Source organism: Castor canadensis, chromosome 15, assembly GCF_047511655.1.
Source record: "Castor canadensis chromosome 15, mCasCan1.hap1v2, whole genome shotgun sequence".
Lineage (NCBI taxonomy): Eukaryota > Metazoa > Chordata > Mammalia > Rodentia > Castoridae > Castor > Castor canadensis.
This window is the reverse complement of record NC_133400.1, coordinates 78,592,373-78,610,275: the sequence shown is the minus strand read 5'-3', so window position 1 is coordinate 78,610,275 and position 17,903 is coordinate 78,592,373. Positions and strand designations below refer to the sequence as shown.

Below are 17,903 nucleotides of genomic sequence, written 5' to 3'. Positions count from 1 at the left end.
GTGTTTGAATAGAGAAATACAGATTGGCAAGCAAATTTTCCTAATTTGCAATTTTTTTTTTTTAGTTAAAAAAAAACAGTTCTGGATGACTTCTTTTGTGAATTTTCTTGGAGACAGTACATGGATTAAAGATTACACAGATGGTTACAGGTTTTGCAAAAACCGAGTAAACTTTCAGGTACCACTAAGAGCCAGTCTAGCTATTCAATCGAAGAGCTTCTACATGTTTCTTGGTAATAATTTTTTAGATAAGATATTGCCAATAAATAATTATAAAAAGATCCCTAAGAAACCAAGAGAAAAATTATCTGAGTGCCTTACTTACATTCTTTTAAATATGTGGATAAATAAAGTCAATAGATTAATTTTTCATTTTTTGTCCATGTAGATGATGACATAGGGATGTTCCAGTGACTTAAAATTTAGGCATGTTGGTGATATAATATTTTTGAAAATATTTACCAAATCTTCTTGTCCTGAGAATAAAGAGAAGACATTCAAATGGCACAGCCTAGTTGAGACTGAGATACCAAACACTCCAGTAATTCAAAATAGGTTATGGTGTTTTCTTTTTTCCATTATTTTATTTTTAGGGAAGGGGAATGTATGGGTGTGACATAGAAAGGATGATTTATACCACAATGATTGATTGATTCTTCTCCAGGCAGATGTGTACCTCCTGTGAAGACAAGAGTGCTTCTCTCTCTCTTTCTAGTACTGGGAATCAAACCCAGGGCCTCACACATGCTAGACAAGTGCTCTAGCACTGTATTACACCCCCAGACCAAGGGTGCTTTTTAAGTTTACATTAGAGATAGGTACACAATTTTTTGTCTATAATTTCTCTAATAGAAGCCACTAATGGCTACTAAACACATGAAATAAAGCTAGTGACTGGAAAATGAAGTTTTTTAATTAACAAACTTTAATTCTTTAGAGCAGTTTTGGGTTCACAGCGAAATGAATCAGAAGGTATACAGAATTGTCACAAGTTTCCCGTCCCCACACATGCACACCCACCCCACTACCAACACCCTGCCTCACAGCAGTACATCTGACACAATCCACAAACCTACAATTGCACATAGTTATGACTCAAAGTCCATCATTTATATTAAGGTTCACTCTTGATGTTGTATTTTCTGTAGGTTTTGACAAATTTAGGATGGCACATATCCTTTGCTGTAGCATCATATAAGATAGGTGCACTGCCTAAACATCCTCTGTGCTCTGCCATCTGTTCTTCTGTTTCTCAAGCCATCGCTAACCACTTGTCTTCATAGTTTCTCTTTTCCAAGATGTCATATATAGTCAAAGAGTATGTGGGCTTTTCAGATTGGCTTCTTTCACTTAGTAATACGCATGTAAGTTTCCTCCATGTCTTTTCTTGGTTTACTAGCACAGTTCTTTTTAGTTCTGAGTAATATTCCATTGTCTGAATGCACCAGTTTATTTATCTGCTCACCTGTGGAGGAACATCTGGTTGTTTCCATCTGTGGGCAATTATGGATACCACTGCGGGTTTTCGGGTCAATGTAAGCTTTTTTCTGTGTAAATTTTTGTGTAGACATTCAATTCCTTTGGTTAAAGGCCAAGAAGTATAATTGTTAGATCATATGGTAAAAGTATGTTTAGTTTTATAAGAAAGCATCAGAATGGCTGAACTGTTTTGCATTCCCACTAGCAATGAATGAGAGTTCCTGTTACTCTACAGGCTCACCAGCGTTTGGTGTTGTCAGTTTTCTGGATGCTGGCTATTCTGATAGGTAGTTAATACTATTCCATTGTTGTTGTAATTCACAACTCCCTAATAATATATAATGTTGGGCCTATTTTCATTGATTACTTGCCATCTGTATATCTTTGGAGTGGTGTCTGGTATTTGTTCAGATTTGAGGTCCATTTTTTAAATTCTTTGTCTGTTTTCCTATTGTTGAGTTTTACATTCTTTAAACTTTTTAGATGACAATCATATCAGATAAGTTTTGAAAATATATTTTTTCTCAATCTGTGGCTTATCTTCTCATTCTCTGAGCAGTCTTTCACCAGACACTTTTAATTTTAATAAAATCCAATTTATCAATTCTTTCATGTATTGAATCTTAGATGTTACTATGGTTTCGTCTCTACCAAACTTCATGCTGAAATTTCATTCTCATTGTTAGGTATTAAGAAGGCAGAAACTTAATCCAACATTGGTATTTGGAGGTAGGCTATTTGGAAAGTAATTAAAGGAAGTAAGCTCCTTCTCCAGTGGGTCTGTGGCTTTATAAAAAGAGGAGAAACCTGAGCTAAGAAGTTCTGCCTCACCATGTGATGCCCTACACTGCCTGGGGACACTGCCAAGAGTCCCCACCCACATCATTAGATGTGATTCCTCCATCTTGGACTTCCTAGACTTCAGAACCATGAGTTAAATAAAGGCTTTATTCTTTATAAATTATTTAGTCTCTGGTTTTTAGTTATAGCAACAGAAATCAGGCTAATAATCCATCTTGTCTAAAAAGTCATTGCCATATGTAAGGATAACTGGATTTTATTTATTGTAATCTTCTTGGTCTTTTATTGTTTTGCATTTTATATTAAGATCTCTATCCCCTTGGAATAATTTTTGAGACGAGTTATAAGGTCTACGACTAGGTTAATTTTTTTGCATATGGATGTTAATTTGTTTCAATACTGTTTGATGTTTTTTTCTGAATATCTATTATATACCACTGACCTGATTATCTACTGATTTGCCAATACCACACTGTGTCCTGAAGCTCTATACTAAGTCTTCAAGTTAAGGAGTTTTAGTTCTCTAGCTTTGTTCTTGTCCTTCAAGATTGAGTTGGCTATTCTGGCTCTTTCATCTCTCCATATAAACTTTAGAATCAATTTGGTGATAACTATTGAATAACTTGCTGGAATTTTTCTGGTTTGAATTGGCTCTATACATCAAGTTAGGAATAAGTCTTATTTTAAGAATATTGAATCTTCCTATTCTTGGTTATGGAAACCTTTCCTCTTATTCAATTATTTGAAGTATTTCATTAGAGTGTTGTAGTTTTCCTCATATTGATCTGATATGTATTTTGTTAAATTTATACCTATTTCATTTTTTAGTGTGTTAATTTAAAGGGTAATGTGGTTTGCTTTAATTTCCACTTCTTCATTGACACTATATACTAAAGCAACTGGCTTTGATTTATTAGCTGTATATCTTGCAGTCTTGCTATAATCAATTATTAGTGCCTGGTGCTTTTTTTTTATTCTTTTTAATTTTCTTTATAGATGATCTGTGAACAAAGGCAATTTATTTCTTCCTTTATCATGTATATGTCTTCTATTTTCTTTTCTTGAGTTATTGTATTACCTTGGACTTTCAGTATGAGTAAAAAGAAGTGAGAACAGATATTCTTGCCTTGTCTCTGATCTTACTGGGCAAGTTTCTAGATTCTCACCAATAAGTATGATGGGTTTTCTGTAGATGTTATTCATCAGGTTGAGGAATTCCTCTCATTCCTAATTTGCTAAGTTTTTTAAAAATCTTGACTGGGTGTTGCATTGGGCCAACTTTATTTTTTCATCTATTGGTACTATCAAGTGATTTGTTTTCTTTAGTTCTTGGTTGATAGATTATGTGAGGTGATTTTTGAATGTTGAAATGGTCTTCAATACCTGAGATAAATCCCACTTGGTTGTGGTGTATAATTCCTTTTACACAGTGTTGGATTTGCTGTAGTTTAGATCCTAAGTAACTCCCAAAGACCAGATGTTAAAGACTTCGTTCCATGATGCTTTTGGAAGGTGGTGAGGGGATTGGGACCCTGGTCCCTTCCTCTACTTCTCGTTTGCTCCCTGGCCATGAGCTGAACAGTTTTTCTTTCACGGGGATATTTCCAAAGCCAGAGGACTAAGTAGTCAAGGACTGGAACATCCAAAATGGTGAGCAAAAATAAACCTTTTTTTCTTTGTAAATTGTTTATCTCAGGTATTTTTTGTAGAGATAGAAAGCTAACACATTTGATTTATTAATATTTTATTGAGTATTTTTACTTCTATATTACTAACATATTGTTTCTTCCTAGTTAGCTAAACTGCAGGCTTCTCAATTTTATTGATCTTTTTCAATGAACCAGCTTTGGTTTTGTTGAATTTTTATAGTGTTCACATGTTTTCAACTTCATTTATTTTTCTGATTTCTTTCTCTAATATTATTTCTCTTCTGCTTACTTTGGATTTAATTTGCTCTTTTTCTGGTTTCCTAAGATGGAAGCTTAGGCAATTAGTTTAAATTTTTCTTCTTTTCTGATAGATGCTTTCAAAGCTATGAATTTCTCCTTAAGCACTACTTTCTCTCCATCCCACAAATTTTGAAAATTAAATTTCCATCTTCATACAGTTCAATTTTTTTAGTTTCTCTTGAGATCTCTTCATTGACTCATCTGTTATTTAGAAAAAATGTCATTTTATATTCAAGCATCCTTGAATTTTCCATCTCTCTCTTTCTGGAATTGATTTTTAGTTTAATTTGTACGGTCTGAGAACAGATATGGCATAACTTCTATCCTTTTAAATTTGTTGAGATGTCTTGTAGGCCAGAATGTGATCTCTCTTGGTAAATGTTCCATTTGATCTGGAGAAGAATTTTTGATATTCTCTTGTTGAATAAAATAGTGTGTTCATGTCCAATTGATGGTGGTAATGCTGAATGCAATGATCTTTACTGATTTTCTGCCTGATAGATTGGTCCATTTCTGATAAAAGGGGTTGAAGTTCCATCTAAAATAGATTAAATGATTTCTTCTTATAGTTCTATCACCTTTTATTACTTATGTTCTGATACTTCGTTTTCAATTGCATACATATTAAAGATTTTTTGTCTTCTTGGAGTATTGACTCTTTTATCAAAATGTGATGCCTCATTTAATCCCTGGTAAATTTTCTTGCTCAGAAGTTTTTTCTGTCTAGAGTTAATAGAGCTACTCTGAGTTTCTTTTGATTAGTGTGAGCATAGTATTTCATTCTCCATCTCTTTCCCTTTAATCTACAATTGGCTGCATATTTAAAGTGGGTTTCTTGTAGACAGCCTATGGCTGCTTCTTGTCTTTTGATCTACTTTGACAGTTTCTTTCAATTGGTGTATTTAGACCATTGTTGTTCTTGTGACTACTGATAGAGTTGCATGAGTATCTACCATATTTGTTACCATTTCTATTTGTTGCAATTTTTCTGCTGCTAATTTTGTCTTCCATGATTTTTGTACTTTTATTTATTTATTTATTTTTTACATTCTTTTGAACAGAATTCTCTCTATATTAGCTCAGGCTGGCCTCAAACTCCTGGGTTTAAGCAATCCTCTTGCCTCGGTCTCCCAAATAGCTAAGACTACAAGCACACACTACCAGACCTGGCTGCTGTTTTTGTTTCAGTGAAACATTTTATATGATTCAATTTCCTATTCTTTTAGTGTTTAAATTATGACTCTTCACTTGTTTTATTTTTACTTCTGCATCATTTTTCTTCTTTCTGAGGAATTTTCTCATTTCTCACAAGGCATGTCTCATTTATTTGTTGCCACTTTATGGCAACAAATCATCTCCATTTTTGTTTTTTGAGAAAGCTTTCATGTCTCCTTCACTTGTGAGATATAATTTTGCAAGGTACACAATTCTGAGTTGGTAGGTTTTTTTTTCTCTTAACACTTTAAATATTTCAGTCTATCCTCTTCTTTCCTTCATGGCTTCTAAAGACATATCAGATAATTCTCAACTAGATTGCCTTAAAGGGAAGGTGGTTTCTTTCAACATTTCCTGCAGTTTGAATATGATGCAACTTGGCGTCATTTTCTTGTATTTACACTGCTAGTGTCTGAACTTCATGTGTATCTAGTTTAGGGTCTGACATTCACTTCAAAAAACTCTTGGCCATTATTGTTTTAAATATTGTTTCTCTTCCTTCCTTTCTTTCTCCTCCTGATTTGTTATTATGTTTGTAGTCATACTATAATTCTTGGATATCCTGGTGGGTGGTTTTTTTGTTCATTTTTTAAGGTTTCTTTTACTCTATTATTTTTTCAGTTTTGTTTTGCACCATCCTCTAACCCAGGGGATCTTTCTTTAGCCATGTCTAATTTATTAATGAACCTATCACTTGTACTGCCTTTAATCTCTAGGATGCTTTTGGGATTTTCAGTATTTCCATATCTTTGCTTATATTGTCCATCTGTTCTTGTATATTGTATCCTTTTTCCATTAAGTTCCATCACATATTAATCCTGGTATTTAAATTTTTCTGGTCTAATAATTACAGTATTCCTACCATATCTGACACAAATTCTGATGGCTGTTCAATTTCTCTAAACTGTTTTTTGACTTAGTATGTCATAATTTTTTGTTGAAAGGTAAATATGATATACTGGAAAAGAGGATATTGCAGGAGGTGAGGTTCTATAGTCCAGGTTTTTTGTTATTTACTTATGTATTTATAAGTGTTACTGTAAGTTCATTATAGTTGTAGAAGGGTTTTTTTTTGTGACATTTCCATATATGCATTTAATGTACCCTAGTTTGGTTCATCCCCTCCATTGTTCTTCATCTTCTTCTTCCCCTACATAAAATGACTTCAATAGGTTTCAATGTTCCAGATTCATACATGTGTAGAAAGTACGTCAACCATATTCTTCCTCCAAACTTCTTCATTTCCCCTCCCCTCCTGCTAGTATCTTCCTCTTAACATGACCTGGTCTAGATTCCTGCCCTTCATTGTGTAAGTGTCTGTTCACTGTTCAGCATGGTTTTGCCTTGGTATTTTATCTGTAAGTATATTGTATTCTGATGAGTTTAACCCCCTCTATTATTCTTCCTTCCCCCTGTCCCCTATATTGTTCAGCAGTTTTCAGTTCAGTATTTTGTTGTGTCTTGTTCCTACACAGATGTGATATATTTCAATATTACTCATTTTATATCATCCTCTTCTTCTTCCTTTCCTCCCCTGTTGTCCTCTAACAATCCCACTATTAGAAACGTGTCATATGTATGTAATGCTTGTATTTGTATTTGTATCTATCTAACCCACATATGAGAGAAAACATGCAACCTTTGTCTTTCTGAACCTGGCTTACTTCACTTAACATGGTGTTCTCCAGTTCCATCCATTTACCTGCAAATGACAAAATTTCATTCTTCTTTATGGCTGAATAAGATTATATATACATATATAATCTCACATTTTCTTAATCCTTTTATCAGTTGTAGGGCATCTGGGCTGTTTCTGTAGCTTGTCTATTGGGAATAATACTGCTATATACATGGGTGTGCAAATGTCTTTATTGTATTCTGATTTACATTCCTTTGGATATATGCCTAGGAGTAGTATTTTTGGAACATATTTAATTATTTTTGAATAGTGTCTTGCTATGCAGTGCAGGCTGGCCTCAAACTTGCAATTCCCTTGCCTTAGAAAATAGCCTTCTGAGTGCTGAGATTACAGGTGTGTACCACCACATCCAGCTCTATAGTGCTTTGATAAGTCTCAGACTGTCAGTGAACCTGTTGCCTGAGGCTGTACTCACAGTGCTTCACAAGTGCTCCTCCCCTCAACTCCATGTAGGGCAGAATGACTGGAGAGGGCTGGAGTGGAATATTTTCCTTCCCCCAGGTAGATTAGGCTCTGATAAATCCAAGTATGTTAGGCTCTGGTTAACTAGTTTCTCTCAGGGCAGGGCTTGTTAAAAGTAGAATGCAGCCAGGTGTGATAGTGAATGTCTATAATCCCAGCTACTCAGGAAGTAGAAGTAGGAGGAGTGTGGTTCCAAGCTGGCCCAGGCAAAATAATGAGATCATATCTGAAAAATAAACTAAAAAGCAAAAGAACTGAGGCTCTGAGTTCAATCCCTAGTTTAAAAAAAAAACCTAGATTTCTCTGACATATTTTAAAATGGCTCCTTTTCCCATTTTATAAAAAGGAGACTCTCCCTTCCTCCCCCCACCCTGTTCCATCTCCACTGTGAGGACCCATGGATCTTCTAGAGGAAAAATTCACAAAAGTTGGAGGACCCCTCTAACTGAGGACCCTGGAGTTTTAACTAATAAAGTTGTCCACACTGAGCCTCCAGAAATTCAGCCAAGTGTTCCATCTGAGCCCTGGTTCCAGCACACATTTCTGCTACAGTCTTCTACCATGATAAGCTATGATCTGATCCTCTCAGTCCATATGCTGTCTCTCCAGTTTCTAAGGCAGGTGTGTGTCCTGTGACCTCTCTTCTCTGATGGATTAAGAAGAGTTGATTTTTCAGTTGGTCCAGCTTTGTGATTGTAGGGATAGAATCACAACTACTAAGCTACACAATCAGAATGCCCTGATAATGAACTTTGAAGTACATAGTTTCCACATGCAAAAAAGGAATTGAAGATTTGCAAGCCAAATAATCACTTGCACCAAGTTTACATTTTATTCTTAGATGTGTGCCTTCTGCAAGACAAACGCGATGGAGTTAAAGCATCCTACAGAAGTGTATGTTCCAGAGAATAAGAATAATCAGGATAGCCTCCAAAATAAGTTTGAGTTCTCTTCTTCATTATATTTCTTAGGAACAAACATGATTCTACTTACAAAATGCAATATACCAGTCTCAGTGCACACAATGGGGTTTAGGAGCCCTCTTGAAAAAAAAATGACACCAATTCTCAAGTGAACTTTATGAATATGGAAAGAAATCACTTCTGAAAGTTGATGATACCAAAAGCAATGGATTCCTGAAAGAGAAAAATATGTGAGATACAACTTAACCTTCAGAAAATAGAAAATCAAATGTCTTCAATAAATGAGTATTGAATTTCTGCATTTGAATTGTGATTTTTAGCAATGACAAGTCTTTGATATCTTTATCCTAGAAACATTGGATGCTGATCTTTCTTGTTCAGAACATACATTTATGAAGCACAAATGAAAGTCAACATTAAAATAGTCAATAATGGGTCTTTAAGGACACCAACAAGAAACCACTTTCAGATTACAGGTGGAAGTGGACTGAGAAGGTACATGAGTCTGAAGCTGAGATACGTAAGAAAGAGGAACAAAATATTAGCCCCAGAGGGTATTTTGCAGATCTTTGTTTGTGATCGGTCCATCCTGGTATGTAATTACCACATAGTACCTGATGCTTGCTTGGTATTCATCTGTATTCTTTCCTGATGTGTCCTCCTAATTTTCTTATGAGCATTGATTTTAAAGGTTCCACTTTAAGAAGCATTTACTTCACATCACTCCCTAAACACGTTAGGAAATCCCACTTACTAATTATCCACTACAATTGTGTCTCAATTGGATAATGAAACTTGCAGGGACTGTTATCTGTGGAAAAGTCATGGTCAGGGTTGACTCTGGTACATTTTAAGAAATTTCTTACCTTTGGTTCGATACAAAATTGGAAAGATAAATTAATGATGGCTGACTTACAGAGCTGCATTTTAAGTAGTTTCTTTTTTTTCCTGGAAAATTACAACTTCTTGAGGATCATGCCTTTACATCCACTAATTGGAGTCAGGCAACTTACTAACCATGGTAGTAAAAAAAAGTAAGTTACTTTTCTACTTCCAGTTTTCCAAATGTCTGGCAAAATCTAAAGAGCGTTTCTCTTGGCACTGTTGGTAGACAAGGCTGCTTTTGCTAAAATTCTTCTCTTTTTAGCTGTCACTTTACTTCAGTGATAATTTACTCTAGCTGTCATTTCACCTCCTCCAGCCTGGTGGAAGTCAAGATCTATAAGATTGTTCAATACAGAATTTAACTGCCCTGAGATAAAAGAAGACTTTTCTCAATGAAAGTCAGTTGGGGGACGGGAAGTTGTAGCACTTCAACTATTGTCAAGAATTTTAAAACAGCACAAAAATATATGCTGTTGAAAATTAATTCCTATGGAGTTTTATTTTTCTTCAAAATATACTTCCTGAAATGGTGAAAAAATATGAGTAGATTCAGAGGGGCTGAAAAGCTGTAATCAGATATGGCTTGAACTTTGTCATTTTATATTTGTATCTTTTGGAAAGAATTTCTATAGGGCTCTCTGCTATTCTGGTAAAATGATTCATGTGTTCATCCATTATCATGCTAAAGAGAGCCACACACTGCCTCAAAAGCAAGTTATGCTGAGTTTCTTACCAAACCAACTTATATGCAGATGTGGGAAGTTCTGATAGGTCACTCAAATTAAAATTAAAGCAAGTTTGGGAGGCAAATATCCTTAAACCTTTTTAAAAAGTGATTTTCATTGTTTAGTAATATGTATGGGTTAACAGTATGTCTGTTTTTCTATCTTTTTTCAAATGTATATTATCTGCCTTGAAAAGATAAAACTAGAACTATGATACCTTTTATGGAACATGTGGCTTATGTTGTATCATGTATTTTCATCATTCTTTCCTCACATGTAGTGATGGTTTTATGCCTAACTGGACATTTCCAGCATTGGCACTTTCCATTCTTTTTCTAATTAGATAGAAAAGTATTGTCATAACAGACAAGGATGAATTTCAGATAGAGAATTGGTCTTTGTAGGTCTTTGTATGTCCACTATAGGAATGAGTTGACTGACTACTTCTCCAAGTTCTGACATAAAATCTCTGTGACTGTGGGGGAGTCACATTTCCCTGAGCCAAAGTTTGCATATAACTAAAAGGAGTTAGTAATTTTATTTCTTCCTGGATTATGAGAAGTTAAAGGGGAGGGAAGGTAGAAGAAAGAATATGATAGCCAGGCATGGTGGCTCATGTCTATAATCCTAGCTACTTGGGAAGTAGAAATCAAAAGGATCACAGTTCCAGCAAAAAGTTCAGGAGACCCCATCTCAATCAATGGCTGGGTGCAGTGGTACATCCTGTCATCTCTGTTACAGGAATGGAGAAGCACAAATAGGAGGATCATGGTTCAGGCCAGCCTAGGCATAAAGTAGCACCTATCTCAAAAATAACCAATGCAAAAAGGACTGGTGGAGTATGTCAAGTTGTAGAGCACCTGCTTAACAAGTGCACAGTCCCAAGTTCAACTCCTAGTACTGCCAAAAAGAATATGATAAATTCATACATATGAAAAGCAAATAAAGTAAGTGTTGTGTAAGATTTTGTAGCTAGAGTATTCTGAAAGAGCTCAAGGGAAAGGCAAGCTTCCAGAACACAAATCTGAATGAATGATAAATTCCCATACAGCCAACTATTTTGATAAAAAAAGAAGGTAGGCGTCTGCTGCACAACACCACTGAAGCCACTGTATCCATGCGAGCATTGCCTGTGGAGCGATGAAATATGCCCGGTGTTTTCTTCTGGATGCTGCCATGTGCATTTCTCAGGATAAATGATCAATGACTTTCTCACTGGAATAGGGTCATTGCCCTTTACAAACAGATATATTCAATTCTGTCGCTTATTAGACATCGTAAGTAAGCAGCAAGTCTCTAAGCTTTGGCTGGTAAAAAAATAAGAGTTTAAACAATTATCTAAATTTTTTTTGATATTTTTGGATTTGGTGAGAACAGAAACTGCTTGGGATTTTGCTGTTATTCACAAGACACTAATTTGAGCTTTATGGTTTCATATTTTTTAAAAAGTTTTGGTTATTAACTCTACCCTAGTTAAGGATCTACTACTGCCCAACCAATGACCCTGAACAGAAGTTGGAGGCAAAGATAGAAATTTGTCAATGAACTTCCTAAAAAGTGGGTTCATTAAGACATTTGGTGATTTCAAAGTTTGTCTCAAGTGCTTTTTATTGAACCAGAACCATTTTCATCACTATAATTCTATATTGTCTGAGATAATTCTCCATCATAATCCACTCCAAACAACCATGATGGTTCACTAATGACCCACACTTTATAAGTCTTAACAAGAAAATCTTTCCAGAAACCACATCTGCTTTATCAAAGGTGAACACCACCCAAATAAATCAGAAGTGTAGAGGTAGGACATACTGTTAATTTAACCACATTGTGTAAATGATAATTACCTTGTTTGAAAAGTAAGGAGAAGTAGGAACTATGTACTGTCTTATCCCTGTATTAGAAAATAAGGCTAATTAAAATTAAGTGACCACAGATGATATAATTGTGCCTCACAGATAAAGTCTGAAGTATGCCTTGGAGAACTGGTTGCCTGTGTCATCTGGCATTGGAGTTAACTATCAAAAATTACACCAAACTGTTGAGACTCAAAAGTCTCCAATGCATTTGGTTAATTCTTTAGGAGTGCCACCATCAAATACAAGCTTTTTGAGAACAAATATTATCCCTTACCCATATGTATAAACTTTAATAAAACTAGAATGCTGCCATATCAAATAAATATCATGGTATTAAAAAACAAAGCAGTCTTACTAGTAGAGCAGTAGATGTTCATTCAGTAAATACAAAGAAATGGGGAACATTTATCATGAATCCATTATTAACTACATGAGAAACTTGCTACAATTACATATAATTTAAACATTAAGTAAATGTAATTATAAATATACAAAAATAAAAAATAAAATAAAAATATATAAAATATATATAAAAATAAAGCTAAAAGCTTCAGCTAAGTCACCTTACTACAAAATTGGAAACAGATTATATATTACCCATAGTCTAGATTTTGAAAAATCTAATTTATAATAATTGACATACAATATTTTTCTGAGTAGCATGTCTAAATATGGCAGAAAAGCACCAAAAGAGTATGTAATTTGCTTAAGGACATCCACCCAGGAGAGCTGTTCTGGGTCCTACTTTGTCTTCTAGTCCTTTGGTCAAAGCTGGGGTGGGAGACAGCAGCCCACAATAATCCAAATCCTCATCCCATTGAATTATCTAATTAAAAGGAAGAAATACTCATCTCAAGCACATGCAAACAAACCTTTCAGGATGCTCTTCTACAGGTACTTGGAATGTGACCACCTGTTTTCCATTGTCATAAATCCAAAGCCCTCAAATATGTTCTATGTTGGTCCTTTATTTGATAGATAAAGTAATCCAGTAAATTCTCTCCCAGAGGTGCTTTTTAGCCTCCAGGGACCAGGTTGAACATCCAACAGTAAACAGGAGAGGTCTTGCAACAAAAACTTATCTGGCCCCAAAAGTCAGTGATGCCAAGATTGAGTTAAATCTGCAGTGCACATTGACCTGAGCCTGTATATATGCCAATGGAAATAACCATGTTGTGAAAGAGATTTTTTTTCTTTCTGACCTTAGTGAGGGATTTAAACAAATATGAGTCAAAAACACATTGGAGCACTTCACACAGATGCCTGAGTGAAACTTTCCCTTTGCATGGTATTATGGCATTTCACAAACGTGAAATCATTTCTATTTGTCTCTCTGAGAATAAAATATAGTCCTAGGAAATGATGCCTTTACTGTTCTAAAGGTCAGGGAGACCTTGGCCATCCCTTTGAAAAGAAACAAATATAGATGCTTTGTAACAACCAGTGCATTTAGCAGTTCTATAAACAGTACAACAGTTAAAATCTTACCTTTCATGTATTGTCTATTTCACATTTAAATATTTGCTAGGAACAAAAGTAAGAAGAGCTGAGTTTCAGTTGACAACTATGTCATTTTAAGATCTCTGCCAGTAGTAGGCTCCTTAGAACCACAATTAAGTGCCTCGATTTCGCTTATGTTTCAGACTCATGGTAAGAATAGGTATTAAGCATTTTGTAACTGTTTTAGGATTTTTAAAAGTTATTAAGTTTTGAATAACAGTCTCTCTCATGTTTTCCCACCAAGCTTTTCCCAGCAGTTGAATATATCTGGATCTTATTCTGGTTTTTCATTCTTTTTTTAGCTTCCTGAAATGACTCATGTTCAAACACAACGACCCTGGATGATGTTTCTCCTACAGAACATTGGATTGATCTTGGGTTGGCTTTCTCTCCTACTCTTAGCTATATATGAACAAAATATCAAAATATAAGATTCTCAAAATCCTTCAAAAATGAATTTATATGGTCTTATTTCTTTTGTTGTATTCAACATGAATTGGCTAATTAGGTATTTTTTAATCTTAGTAAAAAAATGTATCTTTTAGTTTATTAATTTATTAATTTTATAATGCACTTTTGTTTTGGAAACATATTAAAGCCTGTCTTTCCAACACTGTGATAGAACTTAAGCTTTTTTTTTTAGTGATTAGTAATTTCTGAATTAATTCTAATAAACTTTAAAACATTGTTTCCCTAAGACAGAATGTTTGTTTGTAGTATTTAAAGTAGACAGATGTCTGGTGGGATAAAATAAGCTGCAACTTTTTTGATGTCAATAATATCCCTTTTTTTTCCTGTGAAATTATAAGCAAACTAAATTACAAACAGATATAATAAGGTCTAGCTTTAATGTCATGATTTATATTGCCTTCTATTATGCTATGTCAGAGTCCAGGTCCTTTCTTCAAAGTCAATACAGTATAGTTTACCTGGAAGCATTGCCCATGGATTAGACAGCTCACAGAGAAGCAATCTTGAGGAGCCTGAAGGATAATGTGTCAGCATTCTTCTGTAAAAGTCACCATGTGAAATCTGTTCCAGGAAAGGAAAACTGGAAACAAAAGATGAAGTTCCAAAATTTTTAAAATAACAAAGCTTGAGTCAGACAGTATATTAAAGCCCAAACTATCATAGATTGTGTAACCTAGTACATTTATGAGAATAATCTTGCTGAAAAGTGAGATGTGTTTTATATTATTTGTGAAGAAACGTGGAACCCATAACAGGATTTTAGTAGGTTTAGTTCATGAGCAAGCACCTTACTGATAACCTAGAAAAATTATTAAAATAGAAAATAACCTGGGCTTTAATCATGCTTTTGCTTGAAAAAACAGATACCTAATACTTTTCTTATTTTTCAATGATGTATCTTCAGAAGGGAAAAATGTTTTACTGCCAAAGTGACTCATGGTACTCAGTCATATATGTCTCACCTACCTCTTACCCACCAATGGGTAGATGCTCTTTGCCATGATCCCACCCAAGCATGATCTGTTTCAGGCACTTTCCTTTTATTTCAAAATGAAGTTGCTTTCTTCTCCAGTTGTCTTTAGATCTTGCTTTAAGAGGGTATCATTGTACAGTGCAATAATTATCAAACTTTGACTCATATCAGGATCAACTGGATGACTTATCTGTGGCAAACACAGATTGCTGGCTACATATGCTTGAGTTTCTGACTGTGTAGGTCTGGGAGAGGTCTGAGACCTTGAATTTGAACTTCCAGGTAAGGCTGATGGTGCTGGCTGGGTATGACAGTGAGCACCCCTGATGTGATAGAAGTCAGGCAGACCTGGTTTTGAGAAAGAACAGGTGCCCCTATCAGGTGCTCAAGAACTGTGTGTTCTTGAGTAAGTTAACACTTCTGCAAGGCCTGGGCTGGATATGAGTTCCTGGGTTGAAACTCCCTCATCTTTGCCTACTTGTTCTGAAGCACCTGATCATTCATGGGAATTACTGGTTGAGGAGTGTACTGACAGTATTTTGATTTGTATTTTTCTGAAAGGTAAGCAGTTGGATGTGCGGAACTTTGATATTCATTTGCTAGAGGATAAATTGTAGCTGAACGAGCACCCCTTTGTATAGGTCAACATGATCACAACCAGGAAGTACCTGGTATTGTTTGTGTTTGAATTTTTATATACAGGTTCTGATTTTGACATTAAGCCTTAATTTATACTAACTTAATTAGAACAGTTCTGATGGGTGACTTGGTTTGCAGTTCAAGTTTAGAGTAGTCTGGGACTGGCTAAATTAAAATTTTGGTGTGAACTTCTTACTCTCCAAGTTTCAAGTTAGAGTGTGTTTGACACTGGTGGAGTTAGGAGGATGCAGAGGGGCTTGGTGGGAGCCAGTTATCAGAGGCACTTAGAAGAGCATAGTATTTTGCAAGTTTTTCACCAGTGTGCCCTGATTGTAAGCAGAGATCCTCCCACTCAGAGGCCATCCTAAGGATAGTATGACATAGTAAATTTTGAAGGCATCTTTCTAGAATTCCTATTCCTCCCCTTCTCTATCTTACCACTGGAATTTTGCTGGTCTACATTAGGTAGCAAACCACAGTTTGAGATGGACCTCCAGCCACAAGCAATCTTAGAATTGCTAAAAAATCTCTGTTCCTCAAAATTGAATGGTAATAACAAAAATATGATGATAACTCTGTGACTTCTAAAATATGAACTGAGTCTAAATTTGGGGTGGCTGACCATTATAATGCTTTCAGGCAAAGTTATGTGTTACTCACTGATCTTTGGGGTCAATGTTATTTTCCTTGAAACCAAATTTTTAAATAACATTAGAATGTTTCTGTTTCCTAAGCCTAAATTCAGGATTCCACTGTATCTCTACTTGGTGATCAATTTTTTTTTAATCATTGAAGTAGAAAAGCTTCTGGATAAAAATCAAAGAGCAAATTGTACAGAAATCTTATTTAAGCATTTGTCATTCACTGGCAGGCCCACTTTTAGGGAGAGGGGAATTGGTCCACATTGCTGTGATGCTACACAGAGGCTGAAAAGATGGCTCCATACTGCATGCTGAACAGGTCTAGAGTCTTACATGAATGTCCACATGAATTGTGGCCACTCTCAGTACCACCACCTCCTTCCCAGAACCTGGTTTACAGGATGAGATCACACGTTCCTGTATGAGACACACCTCTCAGGGTACAGCACATTTACAGCTCTTTCTTCTTCTAAACTGAGTGGGAGAAAAGGGTTCACGAGGCTGCTAATCACTACAGTAGGCAGGTTGATCCATCGGGGCTCTCGTGTGGTTATTAAGAACTCAGACTCTTAACTCAAATGAATCTAGGTTCAAATCCTAGCTTCATTGCTAGGAGCAACAATTTCATCTTTCCATAAAATAGGACAAAAAAAGACTCTAGGTCATAGGGTCAAAATGTGTCATGGTTCATGAAGCACATAGTGCAATGCCTGGAAAATACTACTAATAGCTCAATAAATATTAAATCATCATCATCATATTGATATTCCCTTATTTCAATAAAATGTCTTTTCTTAATATTGAAACAGTTCATCTATATATGAATATAATATAATGCACTGAACTGTAAGCTATTGAATATTAGAGGAACATGGTGACAGGGGATGAGTAAGAAATGAGGGGGAGGCAATTAATTTGATTAAAGCATGATATATACAGGCCTGAAGGACCAAGGTGAGACCCCCTTGAACTATCAATATATACTTAAAAAAAGAAGGGTGAGAGGGAAACAGTTCTTTTCCAGGAGTGGTACTACTGGGAGGAGGGCAGGCACAAGGAAAAGGGAAATGAGAGTGAATATGGTGGATGTATTTTGTATCCATATATGAAAATAGAAGAATGATACCTATTGAAATTGTTCTGAGAAGATGGTGGAGGTGGGGAAGAGGGAGAACAACAATGTAAGATACATTGTAAGCACATATGTAAATATCACAACTATTATATGCTAATAAATTTTTTTAAAAATAAAAAATGTCTTTCTTGGTGGAGTAGTCGATCAAGTCTTTTTATATATCTAAAATCCTGGGGCTAGGGGTATAGCTCAGTGGTAGAGTGCCTGACTAGTACACAGGAGGCCCTAAGTTTGATCCCCAGCAGTGAAAAAACATTAAAAATAAGCATATACATCTATATTTCTCTGTAAAGCCTACAAACCATGTCCTCCACAGTCTTTGACAGCTTTCCTGCATGATTTTTCACCTTGACTCACTTCCAACACAGGAGTGATGGGAGTCGCTGCTTCACTCACTCTGTTCATGCTCCCTGGGACAACTTCATCTATGTGTCATGATGCTTAAACTCAGCGTGATCCCTTCTCTTTTATTTTTTATCTCTCATAGCAAATGAAAACCTACTGTGTTCCACTCTAGTTACACATCTAAGGTTGACTAATGGAACCT

General features: G+C 35.4%; 1 protein-coding gene across 3 annotated transcripts in view; it reads left to right on the top strand.

The window, feature by feature from the left end:
• Window positions 1–17,488, top strand: part of Slc39a12 (solute carrier family 39 member 12) — a 74,312-nt gene extending 56,824 nt beyond the window's left edge. For all 3 annotated transcript variants that reach the window (XM_074056581.1, XM_074056580.1, XM_020180980.2), the window contains one exon: window positions 13,800–17,488. In XM_074056581.1, the coding sequence (XP_073912682.1) occupies window positions 13,800–13,928 (129 nt within the window). In that variant the 3' untranslated portion in view covers window positions 13,929–17,488. The remainder of the gene's footprint in view (window positions 1–13,799) is intronic.
• Window positions 17,489–17,903: the final 415 nt, after the last annotated feature.